Consider the following 21,651-nt stretch of genomic DNA (forward strand, 5'->3'; position numbering starts at 1 on the left):
CCGCAAGAGCAGCTCGTCCCGCCGCAACGCCTGGGGCAACCTGTCCTACGCGGACCTCATCACCAAGGCCATCGAGAGCTCCCCCGAGAAGCGGCTCACGCTGTCCCAGATCTACGAGTGGATGGTGAAGAGCGTGCCCTACTTCAAGGACAAGGGCGACAGCAACAGCTCCGCCGGCTGGAAGGTGAGCGAGGAGCCGGGCCCCTTCCCCCGCCCCAGCCCCAGCGCTCCCCGCTGCGGCCGGCCCGTGGCGAGCCCCGCCGGGTCACTTCCCCCGGCGGGCGCGAGCGACCTCGGGCTGACAGACGCGTCCAGGGGAGCGGAGCCGGGCGGGGGACACGTGCGCTGCCCGCGGTGGCCGGCGGCGGCGCGGGGCGAGCCGCGGTTCAAGCCTGGGCAGGTTCCAGCTGCCTGTGCAACAGGTCCTGTCCCGAGCCGCTGCCTGCCACTGCGAGCGCGAGCGAGCTCCCCCTGGCAGCCGGCCCGAGCGCTGCCCCCTCCCGTCCGCGGGGCACGCACCGCCTCGCTGGCCCCGGGGGCTCGGCGTCTCCCCGGGAGCAAACAGAGCAGCCCTCGCCGCAAGGAATTTACAAGCGAAGTGCAGACATGATCCAACAACTCGGGGTCATAAACACGCTCAGGTGGAGAAGGGCAGAGGCAGGACAGGGGTTACTATAATCCTGGGTGTTTACTGACTAAGGGGGGTGTATGTGTATGCGTGTGCAGAGGGCTCCGTTGGCTTTAGTTTTCCGGGGACTGGGAGTGAACTGGGAGACAGCTCCCTCTGACAGTCATCTGTGTACCTAGAAGCCGCAGCGGGGCAGGTGACCTGTTGATCATGGGATTTGCTGCTCCCTTTTGTGCAGACTGGAGTGGAGTAGCAAGTGCGGTTTTGCCTCGGGTCCTGCTTCCTGCTAGGGACTGGTGTGGAGACAGCAGCCATACTCTTTGCTCCTGCTGCTGAGCCATGTATGCCTTTCCTGTAGCGAGTGAGCCCACCTCTTTTGCCACTTCACACATCACCTGTAGCTCTCTCAAAGCAGCCAGAACTTTTCTCTGATTTTTTTTCCCCCCTTTGTTTTAATCTGTTAGATTTTTTGAAACCTGGCTACGTAGCACTTGTCTGCATGCAGCCATGATAAATGAACTTTTGATGCCCATTTTTCTCCTAGGTGATGGTATTTAATCTCAGAGAAGCATTGCAAGAATTGTATACAAGACAGGCCTGATAATAATTTAACCTGTTTTCATGATCCAGGTATATAGGTTTTTGGCCTTGCTTCTCACTTGATTTTACAATAAACATTAGTTGCATCTTTGACAGAAGAGGAACAATTGGCAGGATAGATTGTCGCAGCTTTTAATTTGATCCTTGGACAGGCTTCTTTCTACAAGCATTTTAGACAAGTCAGCAAAATACACCAATATCTTTCCAGTTAGGATAGGTTACATTTGCAGTATTACAGAACAATGATTTCCAGATAAATTTGAAACTGACCTAAAATATAAATTGTACATGGTAGGGGACTCAACAGCCCAAGCTACTACCTTTTATAAAATAATGACCTGAGAAGGGATGTGTTATTACATAAGGCCCTTCTTTATGTTTTGCTTTCACAGCTAGATAGCATTCTCTTATGAGAACTTGGATCGCATGCTAAGGACTTCTTAGTTTAAAAGCTTGAAAAGGCTCAGCTTCTGGAGCCAAGAATGATTTTTGTTGTTGTTTTTGAAGAACCATGAATGACTACATTTAAAAATGAAATGGTTAATATTGAACCGAAAGAGTTGTAAACGAGGTGTACTTTCACTTAAAAATTACAGTCAGTCTTTCAGGGGATACAGTCTGTTAGTACAGTCAAGAATGGATCGCATGCATTTTCAGTTTGAGTAAAAGAATTTAAAAGAAACCCTGTAAAGAATGTAGCTGGCTGGTTGCTTCATAGCCTATTACCTATATTTTGATGTTGGTTCCCATTGTTTTAACAAAGCAAAAAGGCATTGCACAGCTTTTTTCTCTAAAATTCAATCATTTTCTAGGCCTAAATTTGTTTATATGACTACAAAGCTGCTCTATTACTTTTGTTTCTCATTTTCAATATTGTACATCTTTAAAAGTCAACTTTTCATGTACACTGACTTTTTAACGTGGTTGACATTAGGAAGCCATCTCTAAATAGTAGTACTCAGTCTCTTCGGGCATAAATTGCCCTAATTCCTTATTTTTAACCTTGTGCATCATACAAATTAATTGCTCAGATAGTAGGTAGAGACTTTTAACGCCCCTCTCCAAGTTTAATTAATCTAAAACCTGATGTCTTGTTCCTAGTCCACCATAACGTGCTTGAAGCAGTTCTGCTTTTGGCCAGTTTTACAGCTGAGTTGACAGACGTAAAGAGTTCTAATCACTTTCCTCATTTAATGATGAATCAGTGTCTTGGCCTAAGTTGTCTGTTGGATTTAAGATCTGGATTTTATTGCTTTCTTGCAATCAATGGATTTTTTAGGTTTAATGATTAAAACTGAATTCTATGTTTGAGTCAGTTGTGGGCATTGAAAGAGAAGAAGGGGTACTGGAAGGATAAGTATAGGTTAGAGGGGTTTTGCTGCCAGAAGGTATAGCTGGTTATGTGGAACAACTGCCATTGACTTATGGCCTCCATTGCGTAGTATGATACTGTTTTACCTTTCTCACTTGGACTGTATATCCTGTTTGGGTGAAACATCTTCCAAAACATTTCTTGTGATTTATAATTGGAATTTTAGATGTGTATATAGTTGAAAACCTACTTGGGGGACCTGTCAAATTACATACCTAATTCATAAACTTAAACATGCGGAACGCACTGTTTTTGAATGTTCCAATTTTCGGTGCCTTTAAGCTTAATTATAATTCTTCTTTGGTAGCTGGTGAAATAGATGACTTAATAGGTTTCTTCCATCTCTAATTATCATTATTCTAACACCCCTACTGTAAAATTTCAGCTGCTTTTTTCTCAGTCAAAAACGCACTGATCATAGATAAATGCAATTTTAACTGCCAGGGATTGTAAATAAATAGTAGTCGGGGCCAGTTCAATGCATTTTTGATGGTTATAATTTCATCTCTATTTTGTGAATAAATAGTAGTGAATAAAGAAAATGTTGAATTCAGAACCAGGTTTTAATATTCACCTACCCAGCAATTGATTATTTGGGTTAAATTTAATGAAGTAGGCAAAATTGTTCCAAGCTATACACGTATCTAAAGTCTGTTCCGGAGTTCCTGAGAATTTAGTCTGAACTGTAAAAACAAAAACAAAAAACCCCCCAAAAACAAACACACAAAAACTCAGCCAAAACCTTAAAAACACAATAAAGCGAACAAAAAACCAAAACAAAACTAGCCCCTTCAGATCATCAGCTTTTTGTAAGTAGAATTGAGTGAAGCATACAAGAAAGGGAGAACCTAAACATTCTTTACCTAAACCTGTTGTATTGTTGAAGGTGAACAAGTGCTTGTAATAACCCTGTTTGCTAGGAAAAAATTGTAGGAAGACCAAGATCTACTACAGAGATAACAAGAACTAAGAAATTACGAGTGTTGCGTGAAAGAAGGAAGATTTGAGTTACTATTCCAGTCAAAATGGTCTTTAGCCAGGTCCTCAGGTAAAGATAGAAGATAGCAGAGGAGGGGTTATGAATTAGTCTGTTGTGGTCTCAGTGTAGTTCCCTGAAAGTAGTAACATAGGAAACATTTTTCTTTACATAAATCTGATTACTTTGGACTAGATGGCTTAGAAAATGAAGCATATATTTGGTATATACCCCATATCATATACCATTGTTTTACTTCAGAACAGCTGTGAGAGTCATTATTAAAAAAAATTATCATGTTATACATTTTTCCCCCTTTGAACAGTTTCCACTTTCTCTTTTTTTCCCCCCCAGCCTTTAAAAGTATCAGTCAAGCAGACACTATTAACATTAAATGTCCTTAGAACAATTTTCTGGAAACAGGACTCTGTTGAACAGAAAAAAAACCATTTAATTTTTGATGATGGCATCTGTCATAATGTGGTCTGTTTTTCTTTAATTATCTGTGTGGAGAGGATCCATATTGCATCACTTGTTACATTTCCTTGACTTTTGGCGTAGTAAAGTCTTGATCACCTAGACCTTCCTGTTGTCCTGGCTGTAAGACTGAGACCAGCTGAAAGTAAGTTGCAAAAATACAGACGGTAGTTGCATGTGATAAGGTGAGCCCAAACCAGGTGTTGAGTTAGTGAGCTGGATGTTTCTGTCATAAGAGGAGATGCAGTGGTCATGAGTGACTAATTCATCATACAGGTGTCCAAGCAAGGGAAATTTAAGGGTGTGACAATTGATTCATAACTCTCAAATACTTACAATCTACAATTTGAAAAATGCTATTAACAATAAAGAGTACTTCATAACAGTTGGCAAGACCTTAATTCTGTACCTGCAAATAACTGAAATTGCAAAAATATATTCCATGCCAAAGTATTTGAAGTGGGCAGATCGCTACAAGACTTTTTGTTAAACGTATCTTTTTCCCCCTTTAATATGGAAGGTAACTCTGACAAAGCAGTTGAAGATCACTGGAAAATTACTTTGCAGAATTTATGAAATATTGAATCTTTGAATCTTTCCCTTAATGATAGGAATGAATACTTTTTCGCTGATTGGGAAACTGGTAGCATGTCTTGCTGCTGGTTCCCCCCCCTTCCATTTACAAGGATTCCACCAAATCAAAATCACATTGTAAATTATCACATTTCTTTGTATATAATAGTAATAACACCAGCATTACTAAACTGAAGGAATTTTGGAAATGTGAGACATGTCATCTGAGTTCTGGAAACTGAACTCCTGTGTTTACGTGCAGAAGAGACGAAGTGGTAGTTGTGCTAACTTCCATGATGTCCTGAGAAGGTGTGTAGAATCTAGTCCGGAGTGAAAGAATAGGCAGAAGAGATGCGCTTGATAGATTAACTAAGTCAGAGAAGCATAAGCTTTCACAGCATCCGATGAAGTGAGCTTAGGTTTATGCCTCTGATTTAGTTAATCTATAGGTGCATCTCTACCTGGCCTTCTGCCTGACTGCTCTTAGAAGTAACTTCTAGTTTCTGGTGTTAATAGACAAGAATCGAAGCAGAGATGTTAAGTGAGAGGCTAAGTTAACAAAAAAATTGTAGTTCACATTTGCAGGGGGATGGAGGAGGGCATTGCATCTTTCCCCACTTTTTTTCAAACTGCTAAAGAAGGATCTACAGTGATATACTTAATCGCTGTTGCCTTTTTTCCAGACCCTTAGCCTCCATTTCCGTATAAGAAGCTGTATCTGTGCATCTTCTGCCCTCTTCTTCAGGACTCCTTTCAGGGCTGCTGCCATTTACTTTTCTGTTCTGGTAGATCCAGCAACAGAACCTGAGGAAATCTTACTTGTTGGAGAGGCCGTGTAAGGCTAGTGAGAGACCAGTCCTGCCAGCCAAGATGCATATCCTGTCCTAGCTAGTATTTTTTCTGGTCTGGTGTACCACATCATTTAACCTTGAACTTTTATATTGAAAGTGCACTTCATTTTTTTGCACCCAGGTGTTACTTGTCTTAATTACAGAGGTGCTAACATGGTTCCTTTAGTTACAGATCTGATTCCAGGAATGATTAACCAAAGACCTTCATGGCTGTCAAAGATTGGACCTAACAGCAAATATCCCAAGCTTCTGCATTCCTATTTAAACCAATTGGATGTGAAAATAAGGCAATTGGTATATTAGGCCTAACATGGTTCATTTTATGTCCTTTTTATGTTTAGTTCTATGTTTGTTTGGTTTTTTAAGTCTTCTTTGAATTTTAGAAATTGGTGAAGGGGCTGGAAGTTTTAGTAACTAGGGCATCGATACCCAGGATGACACTGCAGAGGCAGTCTGATGCTGCAGGATAAAGATATTACCTGGATGATTCTGATAGAAAAATCAGCAATAACATAATTAACAGTACTCTTTTTTTCCTGTTCTCTCACTGTTGAGATAAATCAGATGGTTTATACCCTCCTATTGCAAAGCTATTGATTCATGCTGTCTTCAGATTCAGGAAGAGTTTACCAATATGACTACCAATACAACTTCAGATGGTAAAGTTGTTTTTTTTTTTTTAAAACGAATGCTTGAGTTTTGGGATGCAATGCTGGCAAATTCTGTAGCCACATTATTTGCAGAGCACACTGGAGTACGGCCATAATTACGCTGAAGTTCAAGCATCAGCCACTTCTATTCTATAGAAGGGGGTCTAAAAAACCCAAACAACTCCCCCTCTCAAAGATTTAGATTGATTCATGCACCAAAGACAACTAGCAAATATGCTTTGTTCCCCCCTTTACTCTTTGAATATAATTTCTTGGAAAAACAAAAACTAAACTTTTAGGTATCTCTCAAATTGAAAGGAAACTTCAGGTAAAGTCATGCATGCTGCAGTTACCTATTGACTTGTCTAAAATACTGAGCCTCTCTCCCCCAGCTATGTTTTCATTGCTCTATTACTACAGCCCCAGTGTAGAGGCGGTCTATGCCAACAGAAGCCTGTGTAGCTGCTGTGTTTCAGCCTGTGTAGCTACTCAACTTCCTTGAATGACATGAAGTAAGACAACAAAAGCACTCTTCTGTCTGCAAAGCTGTCAGCTGCGAGGAGGGGTGATTTCTCTCCCAACATCCCCAGTGATTATACCTGTGCCAAGAAAATTTAGCAGCATAGACCTGGCCTGTGACTAAATCATTTGATAGTTTTTACCAGAGTGTTAATGAGTTGCACAGATTTTTGTTTATAATTTTAATTAAACAATCACCTAAAATCACAGGAATTCTGCCCTTTTGCACATGTGTGGACTTTAAAACCTAGAATGTAGGAGGTAACAGTTGGGATTTGGAGAATTGTTCCTGTCCTCTGCATGTCTAACTTTACCAATTTAAACTGTGTTTAAATTTTGATTACTTGTGGACAGCCATTCTATTGCAGTAATTATATTTGCAAAGTTTGATTCATGTGTCTTTGTCAAACAAAGCTGCTTCATGGCCATATTTCAAAATTGTAACAGGCAACAATTATGCCTCAGCCTGGTGCAAATGTAATATAGTGGCTCTCTGAAGTTTCCAAGGTGCAAAATAAGGGAGGATGACAACAACCAAAACTCAAATACTGAGATTACGGGGTGAATGCTTCAAATTCTGGCCTCTGCCAGTAGTAGATTTCAGTATGAATGACTGAAAAAAACTGCCAGCGCTTTTTACCTATGTAAGGCCCTGGCAGGCGGTACACTTAAGACGTGATTAATCTGTTAGTCATAGTTTAAATAGTAACCCGGCCACACGTTCAGGGAATTAATGGCACCACAAAAAGTGAAACCAGTCACAAAAAATAACACCCCAAAAAAGAGTCTGTGCCCTGGGGTGGTCCGAGTGCCAGCTGACAATCAGCTGAATGTTGGGCACCTGGCTTGCAACTTGTTGGCACAGGGTTGAAATTATGATCCCAAGCTCCCTCTGCACTGGCAAGCAGGGTATGATTGAGATCACATATAACATGGCAGGAGGCGCAGTTGTTGGGATCAAGGATCAGATCCCATGGTGCCTTAAAGGAATGTCTGTCAGGGGCCTTAGACACAGATTTATTTGTTCTTTTGAACTGGTGTTGTAATTGATGCTAAAAAATGAGGCAATTGACCCTTTGTGGATGCCTCTGACTGTAAATATCTGAGTGTAAGGAGTATATGCTGGAAATCAACTGGGCCTTTGTGGGTTGTTAGATAGCATGGAAGCTAGATCCAGATTTTTTGTTGTGGAAGAAGAAAGTAATAAATCGTTGCTAAATAGGCTGAGAGGAAAAAAGGAGACCAAAACAAAAGAGCAAGATAACTTGGGTGGGTTTTGGTATTCCTTATATTGGCTTTTACTCTTGGTTTCCATACTACAAAGAGAAAAGCTACTAATCAACAACTTAACTAGATGAGGGCTGTAGAATCATACAAGGGATGATGATGTAGTTCTGCTTAAGACAGCAATTTATTAAAGGCTGCTGTTTCTGTCAAGTAGCTACTGAAAAGCTTGCTTTTGGTTTATTAATGAGGACTAGGAAATTGATTCTGCTATTCAGTGTTTTGTAGAACAGAGTAATGTTTTCAGTTTGTGATGGGGCTGTTTTGTGTATATATCAGGGATGGGCAAAATGCGCCTCATGGGCCAGATACAGCCAAGCTGTTCTATCTGGCCCCCGGGGCCACTAAAAAAATTGGAAAATTAAGATTTATCTGCCTCTGGCTGTCTGTCATGTGGTCTTTGATAGCTTGCCAAAACTCAGTAAGCGGCCCTCCGCCTGAAATAATTGCCCACCCCTGGTATATATAATGCAAGCAGTTTGCAATATTGGCCCGTGCAATACACACTCTCTACATCAGTAGTTTTTTACCTCTTAGACTTGAGGCTTTAAGGAGACTCCTCCTTAGACTTGAGCCACCCCTTGGAAAACGCCAACTCTTATTTTTCACTCACCTTTTTTTTTTACTACAGAAAAACAACTGAGTATTTTTCTGTTGCAGAAAGCTCAGAGAGACTACAACAGGTCAGAATGGTTTCAACACTACGAATTCTTACAGGAAATCTTCAGGATTACTTTGTGAATCATGTTTGTATGCCCAAGAGTGCTAATGTTGTGTGGCACCCTGCAGCACCCTCAAAAGTGTCTCAAGACATCCCAGGGTACCATGTCACCCTGGATGAGAATCACTACCCTGTTAGAAATATTATTAAAAATGTATAATGAATAGAGTGTTGTTAGAACTGCACAGTTTGTATCTCGTACCTGATAAGCAGAAACACCACCAAGGACATCTCGCTAATTTACTATCTTTTTCTTACGCTAAATCACACATACCTTCAAACTCCTCTGCCTCTACTCTTGTAGATTACAGAAACTGTGATTTAATTGGCTGTGTCCTTGAGAAAGAGAGGGGTTTGAACTTTTGGTAACCTGGAGAGCTTTCTAAGCATGCGTAATTAGCTAATGCATATATGCCTATCCGCCCCGCATACTTAAGTAGTTAATTATAATGCACATGCGACAGATGACGTGACGTCATTTCATGTATGTTTGTATGAACCGGAAATGAGTTGTAAGAGTTCCTGCTTCTGCACACGTGCCCAGGAGAGAAGGGATAAAAGCCAGCTAAGAGTTTTCCTCGGGGGCAGAGTGGTCTTTTGGCTTCACTCTGACCCTATTTGCAAATATATCCTTTGTGTTACTAACAATGTGTGCCTGAAGAATTATTATTCATGAGCCTCCAAAGAAATGAACCGCGATTTTCATATCAACCCTATGCAGTATCCAGGCTCAGATTTTTTGAGGAATAAAAAAATTGCCTTTCAGACTAAGGAAGAATGGTTCTTGCTCTTCAGAGAGTAACACCAAATTGTATCTTGTATCTATACTTTGTATTACTTGGGGATAGTTGAATTAAGGCATTAAAAAATGAAGACAGCACTATTAAATGCCCCCCAACCCTCCAGGGGCAAAATTAGATAGCCCCTCAACCCTCCAGTCCAACACTAGGCTGCAAAAGGATTGTGTAGGTTACATTCCTTGGTGCTTCTTTTTTTGTCCAGCTTTTCAAAGTTGATAACTCATTTGGAGTGCAATACTAAGATGGATAGTTAATTACTCACAAAAAAGTTACTGCTTTTGTTATAACCAGAGCTCTCCTGTTATGCACGTAGACAATCACTGAAGATAGAAAGTTTATTTAGATTGCAGACAGCCTTTTTGGTGTCCATGGAAACCATAACTTTGAACAAAAATGAAACTTTTTTTTAAGGAGCCAGATGGCATAATCCAGCTGCTTTTCTTTGAACGGCCTGAAGTAACTATCATGTTGAGGTTCACTCCCCATGTTCTGCAGTTTCATAAAGCTGGTGTGGGGCTCTTTCATCTCTTGCTGACACAGAAGAGAAAAAGGGACACAAATGGGGGAAACTGTTATACCTCAGATATTCAGGCTCTGTCCCAGCTGTATTTTCTGTCCCACCCTGCTGACATAAGCTGGAGCAGTCCTTGCACTGCTCTAACCTAGCGAGAGAGAACTGGGTTTTTGTAGAGCTGTGGCTAGATCCTTTAACAACGTTTGCATCTCTTTCACCTTGCAGTCTACTGATACATTGGATCCCAAGGCCTGGTTTACCATCTCAAACTTAATGTTGGGTTAATAGAGGTCTTACGAAGTGCACAGGACCTGTGGATTTTTTATATACTTTATATATTTTTAAAATATTTTTTATATACTAACATTTTGCTACCTACTGAATTTATCAGAGATTTGTTATTTTAACTCTTTGCTTCTAAACTGGTTATGACCATTGCTGCTTACTGTCAGTAACTTTTTTCTGGTCTGATATGTTTCTGTGAGTGTCTTGAGTGCTAGGATACAAGTGTTGTTAAATTAAAAAGTCTAAATGCAAATTACAAAGAGGAGCATATATCAAGGAGTGGAAAATTAGACTTTAAGGCCACTGTTGGCAGTGGTGAAGCAGTATCAGATGATACTAATTTGTTGAGTATTACAACAAAAAGTGTGAGAAAATTAGACTCATTTGACTTCAGAAACTGTAACATGGGTGGAGTTTCACTTACCTATCACCGGCTGTTTAAATTATGCAGTTAGATAAGACTGAAGCAACTTGCTATGAATGTGGTGACTTGTTAGACCACATTTATTGTGCAAATGAGCTGACATCCTGCAAGATCAGCAGAAATGTTTTAGGGTTTACTTAAATGGAAGCAAATTAATTTGGTCACTTCGGTTGCATGTCCTGCATACCTGTCAGCAGTGAGACTGAGGTGCTGCATCTGTCACATGCAGTGCTATACAAGGCTGTCTTTCTGTTGCTGTAAGGTAAAATAATATAATTGTAAGTGATGGTTGACCTAAACAGCCTAAAGTTTTAAATGCAAGTTGGCACTGTGTTTTTGCAGCTGTGGTATGTTTAGGTTCAGAGAGTGAGTTTTGATTTATTTTAAGGAGCTTGAAGGGAAAAGAAAACATGTATAGTATCAACACATACAGTTGCGGGGGCTGTTACTAACTTCAGCATAAAACTAGAGTCACTCTGTTAATCTCAGTGCATTTATACTGGTATAACCCTTGATGCAAAGCAATGGTGAATCAGAGCCAGAGTTTCCTAGTTTGTCTGTGCTGGACACAGTTTGTCTGCCAGGTTAGATTAGTTTACTTAAAAAGAAATCATTTGCTCATTTAGTGAAATAATATGTTAAAATGTATTTTTCTGCTGCCTGGTATCCATTTTCACTTGCCTGAGACAATTTGTCATAGTATCACTTAAACTATTTGCCTTACTGTAGTTCTAGGCTTTTAAGCAGATGCCTTTAATTTTCACTGTGTGTGCATATGTCTTGGGTTAAAGGGACCTTTTCTTTTTTAATCTCTTCTACTTCAGCAGCCATCTTGGTATAGGAAAGTGCTGGGAAAAAGAACACTTTTTCTTCCCTGAGAAGCAGTATTTGGCTGCTGTTAGTTTGACATTACTGGCTCTGTTTGATTAAATGTAGTTTAGAACAACCATCAATAAACTCTCCCTTGAATCACTGCTATTTCAAGCCTTGGAAGCAGGGGGAAAGCAGTGGGGAGATGCTTGTGCCAGCATGAGCCTGAAGCTTTTCACTCTCAGAAACTGTCAGCCCAGCCACCAGAATGTTTTTCATTCAGTACAACCATGCCAGTTCACCAATTTCTTTTGTGAAGTATTTGAATTCTTAATAGCAACTCCAAGTCAGGATTTCAAGCTGGCTGGGGACCCGATTTTAATTATTAGACACATTTTCAGACTTCCACGCACTTATGTATATGTGGCACTGTCATAGTGTGTAGGTACCAGGAAAAGATCAGTCTGTTCATTCCCAATTACCAGGAATATGTTAATCCACCTAATGATGACTATAAACTAGTTAAGGTAGAATATTTTTTGGCTTCTCACAAAGGTATTGTACTTTTTGTTGATCTCTGTTCATGTGATTCCAGTAAGACATTCTAGATTTTCCTGATTTATCTAGCAAGAAAAGTAACAGTGGAGCTCAAGGGAAAGATTCATGTTAGAAATTTTGCTCCAAGAGAAATATTTCTTGAATAGGTTCCTTAAGGTGAAATCTTCAGTTAGTTGTCAGTCCTGATAACAGCATGTTTCTTTAAAAAAATAAAAATAAACCTGGCTTCGTGTTGTTGCATGAATTTGGCATCAGTGAACCAGATAGATTAATTTGTTAGAGCCAGGTACAGGGCAGACATGTGCAGCTACTGGTTTCTCTGCACAGTTCAGGCATTGCACACGTTTCAAACTGCAACACATCTGCTACTGTAGACCTGGACCTTTTGAAATAATATGAGCTTGCCCCAAACTGAAGACTTTGTTTAGATCCCTGCCCAGTAAAAATTAAATGAGTACAAGCCTGCTTGTGACCTAATCGAACTGAAGTTAGAGCTTCAATGATTCAAACTTGATTTGAACCTAGATCTTTAGAAGTTAATAATCCTCCCCCAGCTCCCCTTTTTTAATAGTAAAAAAGCCAGAATGTAATCAGATGCTGAGGCTGCAGCCACTTCTTTCCTTTTATTGGATAGCTGGGCCAAGCCATCCTAATTAGAGTCACAGGTGTCTAAACATTAGTACAGAGTTCTAGTTTATTACCCTTGAATACAGGCATAGCCTGACTCTGCAGAAACTCAAAATGTTTTGCTTCAGCATGTGAATGCTAAAATGACCTTTTTACATTGCTTACCTTCTAGCTAAAAATCTAAGCATTCACTCATCCCTTCCTTTTCTTTTAAGTTAGTATATGCCATACAGGCAGTTTTAAGAAAGTATAGACTTGTTCTAAACCTTCTTGCCATGGGACTATCTGTGCTACAAGAGCTGAATAGTTCTCTGCCAAGTTTGAATCCATTTGTACTATCAGTTTTGCATCCAGTACGTGGACTGGGAGACATGATTTTTTAACTGTGTTGAATAATGGTGTTTTATTTTAGGTCGTGTTCTGGAATTGCTCTTACATCTATAAAATATTTGATTTATATAGTACCCCCAAAAGAGGGGTTTTTTTTGTTTTTTGTTTTTATCTTTGTAATGTACTATAAATGAGGAAAAGAGGCTGAGAGTAAGTACAGTATGGTATATTTTAGTACTCTATCTTATCACTTGTTTTGGGGAAAATAGAACCTAATTGATGTTGACTTCTCCAAACTATTTAGAACTATTTGTCTTGTGTTTGAAAAAAATCTGGTGTTTAATATATAAGAACCTGAAACTTATCTCTTGAAAGATGTCACAGAATTATGGGGAATAAATGCAGGCATATGCACAGCAAGGGGTAATAAGTATAGGAAAAAATAGATTCATATTTGGCTTGAACAGTTTAAAGGCTCAAGCTTTGACAACTGGTACTGTGAAGTAACTCTTATTTTCTAGTTTTTGCCAAATCCTGCTTTTCCTTAGTTTTTAGTGAACGCTAACATCACATTGTGACTGCAGTTTCACAGGGTCTAAAATTCCCTTGAATATACTTCTGTTGCGGGAAGTAAGAGGAATGCTATAATGCTCCAAGCCACTTTTCAGCAGGGGGAGATGCAGTGTTCTTTCCCCTCCCTGGCAATGAACAAAAAGTGCCATCGGATGCAAATCATCTGAGATTATTGCACAATTTTTATTATGCAACCAGGCTAATGCAATGGCAGTATACACATAGATAAAAATAACTTTTGGGGGGAAGTGGGAGGGGGGCAGCGATTTAGCAAAAGGCTCCAACATATTCTTTATGACAGCTAGGATGGGGTATTGCTGGTTTATCTATTAGTCAGAAAAATAAAGAATGCAAGAAAAGACAATTTTTAGCTGAGTAAGATTCCATCTTACTTGAGCAGTAATAAGTACAGAAATTACTTCTTTACTGGCTGTGCAGGTGGAGTTTTCAACTCAAGGTGCAGTATCTAGGTCAGGGTGTCATGGCACCCTAGGGTGTCTTGAGGTGCTTTCTAGGATGCCTTCGGTTTGTCACATTAATAGTACATAACACTTGATGTTAGCACTGTTACGTTTGCAAGCATATTCACAAGATAAATCTGGAGGCTTCAGAAGAAGTCCATAGTTGTTGTCTTTCTGAGTTCTTTGCAACAGAAACTGCTCAATTACTTTTCTGTAATCAAAAGTACAGTGAAAACTAAGCGGTGGAGTTTTCCCAGGGGGCCTCAAGTCTACTCAAAGGTGCCTCATATCTGAAAAGGTTGAGAACCACTGGTCTAAGCAATTGATGTTAGTCATCATCAGTCTGTATAGTGCACTATAGCAGCCACTGCTATTGAAAGCAAATGCTACTACTAAAAGTGTAATGCATAGGGAGCAAAGAACAGATATTTTTATGAACTATATTACTTCAGTTGAACGTGCTAGTCCATCAGCTCCTTGCACGTGTGTTTATCACCACTCTGGGTAGCAGGTAGTGGAGGGATTCAACATTCTGTTCACCTTGAAACTTAATTTTATTACTTCCCACATTTTATTAGGCAGATGTTTAGTCAGGGTAGCACTTCAGAGACTAACTTGTTTGGAGAGGGGTGAGCTTTCTGTAGGCAGCAACCTGTTTTGTCAGATGTTATGAAAGGACTGGGAGAAAGAAAGGGTTTTGTATAGAAGGGAAAAGGACAGGGGGAGTTGGCTTTGCTAAGAGAGGTAAAAAGTAGATTCATTGTATCAATTGAGAGGAATAAGGTAGTTAACACCTTTTGGGACCCTGGAATTAACAGCTAATCCAGGTAATGGGATAAGAAACTGCAAGATGTTCTTGCACCTGAAATGCAGTGTTACTCAAAGTGAAGCCTTGGGTGTAATTGTCCAAAATTGGTTTGAGTCTTAATTGATGCAGCATGCAGGGACTCTTCCTGACTGGTAATATGTACTTATTTTTGATGCAGTCCAATGCATTTTCCCCCATTCTCTGCTTTTGTCTCTTTCTAGTCTTGGCAACACAAGCAAATAGAAACTGGTGTTTCTAAATTTCATGTGTATAGCCTGCTTTTCAAGAAGGCCCTGTGAAAGAAAAAACGTTCCATAGAAGAAAAAAATACAGCTGGCCACATTACGGCTTCTGGATATGACTAGTGAATTGCTCCAGAATTGTCTCCAGTGTTATGGTGGCCCAGTCATTTCCAACAAAAAAGCCTAAAGAAGTAAAATCACTACATTTGAGGATCTGATTCCATCCCTGGTTATATCCAATTTAAAACTAGTGGGACTACAGTGAAGCAACTGAGTGCAGAAAACGTAGCCTAGTGGTCTCAAAATAATCTGCTAGATGGGAATATCATTGGTTGCCATTGTAAAAGACCGTGGTGTCATCTGCTCAGTATGTCTCAGGTAGTGGAAAGAAATACTTAAGAATTTGTGAAAGCAACTAATGCCTTATATTCTGTACTACCTGCTTTTTGCAGTCTCTCTTCTGGATCCAGTATACAAAAAGATGGAACAATATTTAAAACTCTAGTAATTGTGTCTTGGAGAAAAAAAAGAAACTGTTGACATATGTTTTAAATAGTGAACCATTAGAGTAATTTAGGGTGTGATTTATGCAGTATATTACGGGTGATCCACTGTTGTGTCACTGTGCCAACAGATGGAACGTGTAAATGTCGCTTTAAAACAGTACTTCTGGTTTGACTGTAATATGATGCATTTGATACTATAACGTTTCCATCTTGCAGGCATGCATTGATGTAACTGACATACTCCAACGTTTTGTTACTCCCATTTGGTGCTGGATACTAAACTTAGTAGACTGAGATTTGTAAGTTAAAATGTATGGATTGTTAAGGATGGGTGAGCTGTCCTATTAGTGAATTAAAATGAAGCACTGCAAAATATGTGTGTTTAAAATAATGTAAGCTAAGTGTTGATTCTTGACATTGACATTTTAAGTTTCTTTCATATTTTGGCATGCTTAACAGAAAGCAGCTGCCAAAAAAAATAAGTGAAAACCTGCGTAGGTTTGTTTTAACTTAAAACTTTAGCCTGTTTGGAAAAGCCACTTGATGAGTGAGTTGTGCATGTTGATTCTTATAAGTTCATACATGAAATAATTTAAAATTGGAATATTACTTTGCCAGCAATTTTCTGTCCTTCTTCCAACACCTGTAAAATGTAGAATTTTGTTCAGGATGTTTACATTTTGCACAAAATATCCAAGTTTTATCTCGCTTTTAATTTGCAGTTTATTCTTTCCCATTGTGGCAAATCATATTGCAGAGCATGTTACATAGCATCTCTGACTGTTTTGAGATATCAGACTTCCAGAAATCAAATGCTTTGGAGTATAGCCAATCTAATAGTATTGCAGATGTTACTAATAGTTGAAAGAGCCAAGTCTGGCAAATTATCAGGCCAGAGTAGCAGACTGATATTGCACAAGTGTCGTGGAAGGTGTGGATTCACAACTGGAGAAAGAATTCCTGCTTCACCCTGTCTTTGCATATTCTAGTTATGTTTCCTGCAGCTGTCTTGTATTGAAAGAGTAATATGATACTAAAGTAGTATTTTACTATCTTAAAAATACTAGTGTTTTAAAAAAATATTTAAAAAGCTAAGTGAATCCTTCCATGGCATATCTTAAAGTGTTCTCCCCTCCCATTTTTCTGCCAACTTTTGTTTTCTTACAAGTTTGGTTGGTATGGTCCCCCCACGTATATGTAAAAATGTTTTAATATTTCTAGTTATATTTCAAGTCTTTTGCTACAGATATTGTCTACTACACTGTTTGTCATGTCCCTGAAAGCCATGTTTAAAAATTATTATTTAGGATAGGTGTTTAAAGCATGTAAAAAAAAAAAAAAAAAAAAAAAAAAAAAAAAATCACCCACACGTACCAGTGGAGTCTGTAGCCACCTGTTTATTGCATATTTGAGAATTCCCCCTCCCCTAAATTAATTTTGACAAAGCTGCTCAAACTCTAGCAGCTGTGCAGAATCCCATATGTTTTCTTCACTCCATCAGACAGGATTACTTTCAGTTACCAAGAATGAAAAGTGCCAGTTGTTTGCCCCCATGTAGAAACTGAAAGCTTCTTTACCCTTAGCTGATATGTTTGTGCCCTGCAGCACACAGTAGGTTAATGCCTGCAATTTGATTTTAAACAGTTTAACAATGTCTGCTATTATTTAGTAAAAATATTCAATTGATTTTCAGTCAAATTGAACCCTGTGCCTCAAATTATCCTGTAGCAGTGAGTACTCACAGTTAATTCTGTATTGGTCAAAGGATGGCATTTGTGTTTTGTTTCATAGAAGTTTGTGCTTCTATTTTTTTCTCTTGAATTCCTTTTGTATTCAATGCATAAATGAGAGCATGCAGTTATGTCATCAGTATGATGCATAAACATATAGACCTGCTCAGCTCCACGTCCCATTCCATTCCTCCTCCCAGGCCTGCTGCTTGCATAGCTTCTGGCTGAGCCAAGGGTAGGGGTCCAGATCTGCTCTTGCCCCACTCCAACCAGGGTACACAGGGAGCTGGGAACAGTGGCAGCAGTGGGCAGGTTCCCCCTCCCTGCCTGGTCTCCTGCAAGGGGCTCTCGCTAGCCCAGGAGTAGGCTAAGGACCATGGAACCTCCCTTGCTGCTGCCCCCAGCTGAGTCTGGCTTCCTGTGCAACCACTCCCCACAGGCCCAGCTGGAATGGGGCAGTGGTGGCTGCAGCAGCAGGCAGATGTCCTTTGCAGGCTGGGAGTAGGGTGTGCAGCCACCTCCTGTAGCATTTGGTTATTGCTTCTGCATTCCCCTTTTTTAAAATCCTGTCTGCCTTATCTCTCACTGTTCTTTCTCTATAAAGTTTGGCAGTTTTTGGGGAGATTTAAGACAGAGACATAAATTTTAGTCAAGTGCCCAGCTCCTAAGTTGGATGTTTACCTGCCATTTGTGCCTTTTCACTACCTTTAATTTGCTATCCTTCAGCAGCATGGCTGTAGTCAGGGCTGTCCCTAGGGGCGTGCAAATTGGAGCAGCTGCCTTGGGGTCCATGCTTTGGGGGGGCCCTGTGGAGCTGGGTTGGCTTTGTGTCCAGCTGCTCGCCACCTCCTCCTCCCCCACCACCACTGCTGCATCTGAGCTCCGTGCAAGCTCATTTGCCCTAGGCCCTGCAGTACAGTTGTCTCTGACGGTAGTGCTAGAAAGGGAAGTGAAGGGGTACTCAACTTTTGACGCATTGCTTTGGAAGTTATTCTGTTTTGCAAACTTTTCTTATGAATAAAAAAGTAAATTTATTTTAAAAGTATTATTATGAGGCTGCAATTTGATTATGGGCTTATGAGAACCTATAAGTGACACTGTTCAGGAATGAACCTTACAGAGTGAAATACACGTTGGTTGCAATATAAAAATTAAATAGAGTTAGTTTATTTTTTCAGTTACAGTATAACTGAGAAATATATGTAAAGACTTGTTTCTTAAATGCTTTGAACCAGTTTATAGGATTAGATGATGACTTTATCTTTTTTTTTTTTTCTCTAAAGGAAGGGAAAATTTAAGCCCAAGATATGGGTATGTAATTTATCCTTCAGGTCAGGGTTTGCATATCTGTTACAATGGGCACCTGAGCCTGCTTGCAGCTTGAGGGCAGGAGGAGGCCTCCGGGGTTCAGAGCTTTTTCTGAGGTCCCCACCCCCTGCAAAGCTTCAAACTTCTATTGAAATGTTTAGTTTAATTACTTGTTTCAGTGCTGTGTGTGCAATTCCTAGGGCTGCTTTTCAGTTTTTAGGGGAGCTGTCACATAAGTGCTCCTCCTCCCTCCCATAGCCTTTTCAGTAGTAGGCTCTTCCTGTGGGTTAGCCAGAGAGACAGCAGGTGCATCTACATATGCAATTAATGTGACAGAATAAACTCCAGAGCAGTTTGAGCTGGAGTAAACTGCTTCTGGGCGTATCGTTTGCACGTCCTTCTGGGAGAGTAGCAATGTAAGTGGGGCAGAGTGGGCTCCCAGGTGTCTGGGCTTACTAGGTGCAATTCACACCTACAGTCAGCATGTACGAGAGTGATTCAGTGCAGTAAGTTACTCTGCTGTAAGATAGTCCTGTCCCTGACAGTAGTACTATCTTACTGTAGTGTTAATTAGTTTACTGTGGCCTGATACCATTACATGTGCAGACAGTGATGGTTTACTCTGCAGCTAATTAGTCTCTTCCTGCCCAGTGGAAGAAAGGAGGCAGGCATGCTTAGTAAAGAACTGGCTTTGAGGCAAACCAGCCTTTCACCCCCCAGACCTGTGGGAGTTTGGCCACCAGGGCAACATGCCACTTGGGTGATCATGCCTAAGTCTCTGTAACTTGTGTTAGCAGCCATGCCTTTGATTTCATAGCGCATAACTTCCCCACCTACTTTATTTTGCAGGTTGCAGGTGACGAGCATTGGGTGCAACATCAAAAGTGTCAGTGATAGAGTATTCAGGAAGGGACTTTGAGGGCCCAGCTCTTGTCCCCACAGAGGATTGGCTAGTTCAGAGGCAAGAGTATGAGTACAAGGAGATTAAGTTTAGGAGGTCTGCAACATCCTGGACAACCTGTGTCTGTTTTTGGATGCAACCTGGAAAGGTGTATTAGTGGGGTGTGGATTTGTGGCTACAGTTAAAAGGCCTGGAAAATCTGCCTATATAGATCCTTCAGAGGTGTCCTCTGGAAACATCATCTTGGCCCTTCTCTTTTGGGCGTGAGGATTCTTGGGTGTCATGAGACCAAGAAACAAATATGAGCTGCTATATGACACCCTAAATGTCCCTGAATGCTTTACAAGCAGTGCAAATATGTGGGTAGTATTATAAGCTCTTCTAAACCTAAAGTTTTATATGGTCTAAACATTTCTCTCTAAAGAGGGGGGAAGAGAGTACTTGGTTTTTGTTTTGTTTTCTTGTTTTTTTAATCAGTTCCTTGATAATGGAAAAATGTACTCGGCTTTCTTTAAAATTTTCCTATTGTATTTGGCATTATCAGAAAAGTCAGCTTCTGTACCATCAGAAAAGTCTGCATCTGGTAGGTGCCAGGATTGCTGTAAATGAGAACTCTCTCCCTACTGTATGTTTAGACTTAGAGAATCAGATATCAAGGTCTAAATAAGTTTTTAAATTTTTTAGAGCACTACAATTCTGCTTTCTTAGGATGGTTGATTAGTTATGAGATTGGAAGATATCTGAAGTTGAGAGAAGAAAAAAATATATGTTACCATTTGATTTTTCTTGTGCTCCTAGGGGTCTCTGGGATCGTAGTACCAATAATACTACTGTCAGGGAAAAAGAAACTCACTTGTGTCTTGCTTGGCAATTTCTCTCCTTCTGAAAGCAAAAGCAAATACATAGTAGTGATATGTTTCCCAGATCTGGGACAGATAGCTGGTACCAGAGTAGCCAGTTACAGGTTTGGGTTGGCTCAGGATGAATAGTATCAGGCACAAACTCTTGTTTTAGGAGAATTTTAATAGAAGATAAAGATGGTCATAATTGAAAACAGGTGGTGTCATAGATACAAACTCAGTTCTTAAGAGTTACTACTGGGAATTCTGATTCTCTCTTCTGATTTCTGGAAAAATAGGAATTTAATGAAAAATAGGATTTTTTTTTTTTTTATTCTTGCTTATCTGAAAGTGGTCGATAAAGGCACTTGTATACGTGACCACATTACCATGTATATGTGAAAAAATTTTCCTTTGTGTGGCTTAATGTTTTCACACATTATATGTAGGCAAGTTTTGGGGTTTTAAATGCGTTTGCATCATTGCAGGCTAAACTATACCTGATGTAGTTCAGTTTGCAGTGTTGCACCTTGGAACAATGCAGCCATTAGTCAGCTCGCCTCGTGGCTGTGGGAGAGGTGGGCAGGTTCCACAGGAAAAAAAGGATCCAGTCCCTTCCTGCTTCTGCCTTCAGCAGGCTCCTGTGACCGGGAGCCACCTGGGAATGGGCTGGCTTGCCCCTGGGGCAGTGCAAGGAGATGGTAGGAGAGTGGCTGGGTGTGCTGGTGGCCAGAGAAGTTGGTGGGGCCGCCCAGGCAGGCTAATAGCTTCCCCGAGCCTGTTTGGGCATCCAGCACCTCATGCACCGTCATGCTGCCTTGCTTGGCTGCCAACCACCCTCCTGTCACCTCCTCATGCCATGCCATTCCTTGGCAGCGAGAGAAAGTGAACGAGATCTACTCCCTATTTTTTTAAATACAATTTTGCTGGTGGAGCACTTTCTTCTTCGCTAACTCTTTAGTAGGTGAAAATCATTCACCATAGTCTATGTGCCTCTCTTCTGTAGTAATGGAGACCTTGGTCAACAGGGAAAGAAACTGTAGGTGGTTAGGCATTAACGGATAAGTGCTTAATTTATGACATGTGTAGAGATTCAGGAAACAGGAAAAAGTTACCCTCTTAAACTTTGCATGAAACAACAATTTAATGTCACTAGGCCTTCACATCTAGAGTTGTAATGGTATCTGAGACCTGGCACTAGCAGAGACTGAGTATTAGCATTTATTGAGGTACTTCCTTTGATTCTCTAGTCACTGGTTTGCTTCGTCCTGTCACCTGATTTCC

The 21,651-nt window shown here is 40.4% G+C and overlaps 1 protein-coding gene across 1 annotated transcript in view; it reads left to right on the top strand.

Moving 5' to 3' along the window:
- Position 1: 1 nt before the first annotated feature.
- FOXO1 (forkhead box O1) overlaps positions 2-21,651 on the top strand; it is a gene marked incomplete at its 5' end in the record, with an annotated part of 87,466 nt that continues 65,816 nt past the window's right edge. The window contains one exon of the mRNA XM_019528515.1: positions 2-184. Within this exon, the coding sequence (XP_019384060.1) occupies positions 2-184 (183 nt within the window). The remainder of the gene's footprint in view (positions 185-21,651) is intronic.

The sequence above is a fragment of the Crocodylus porosus genome, unplaced genomic scaffold, assembly GCF_001723895.1.
Source record: "Crocodylus porosus isolate Cpor-Errol unplaced genomic scaffold, CroPor_comp1, whole genome shotgun sequence".
NCBI classification, from domain to species: domain Eukaryota; kingdom Metazoa; phylum Chordata; order Crocodylia; family Crocodylidae; genus Crocodylus; species Crocodylus porosus.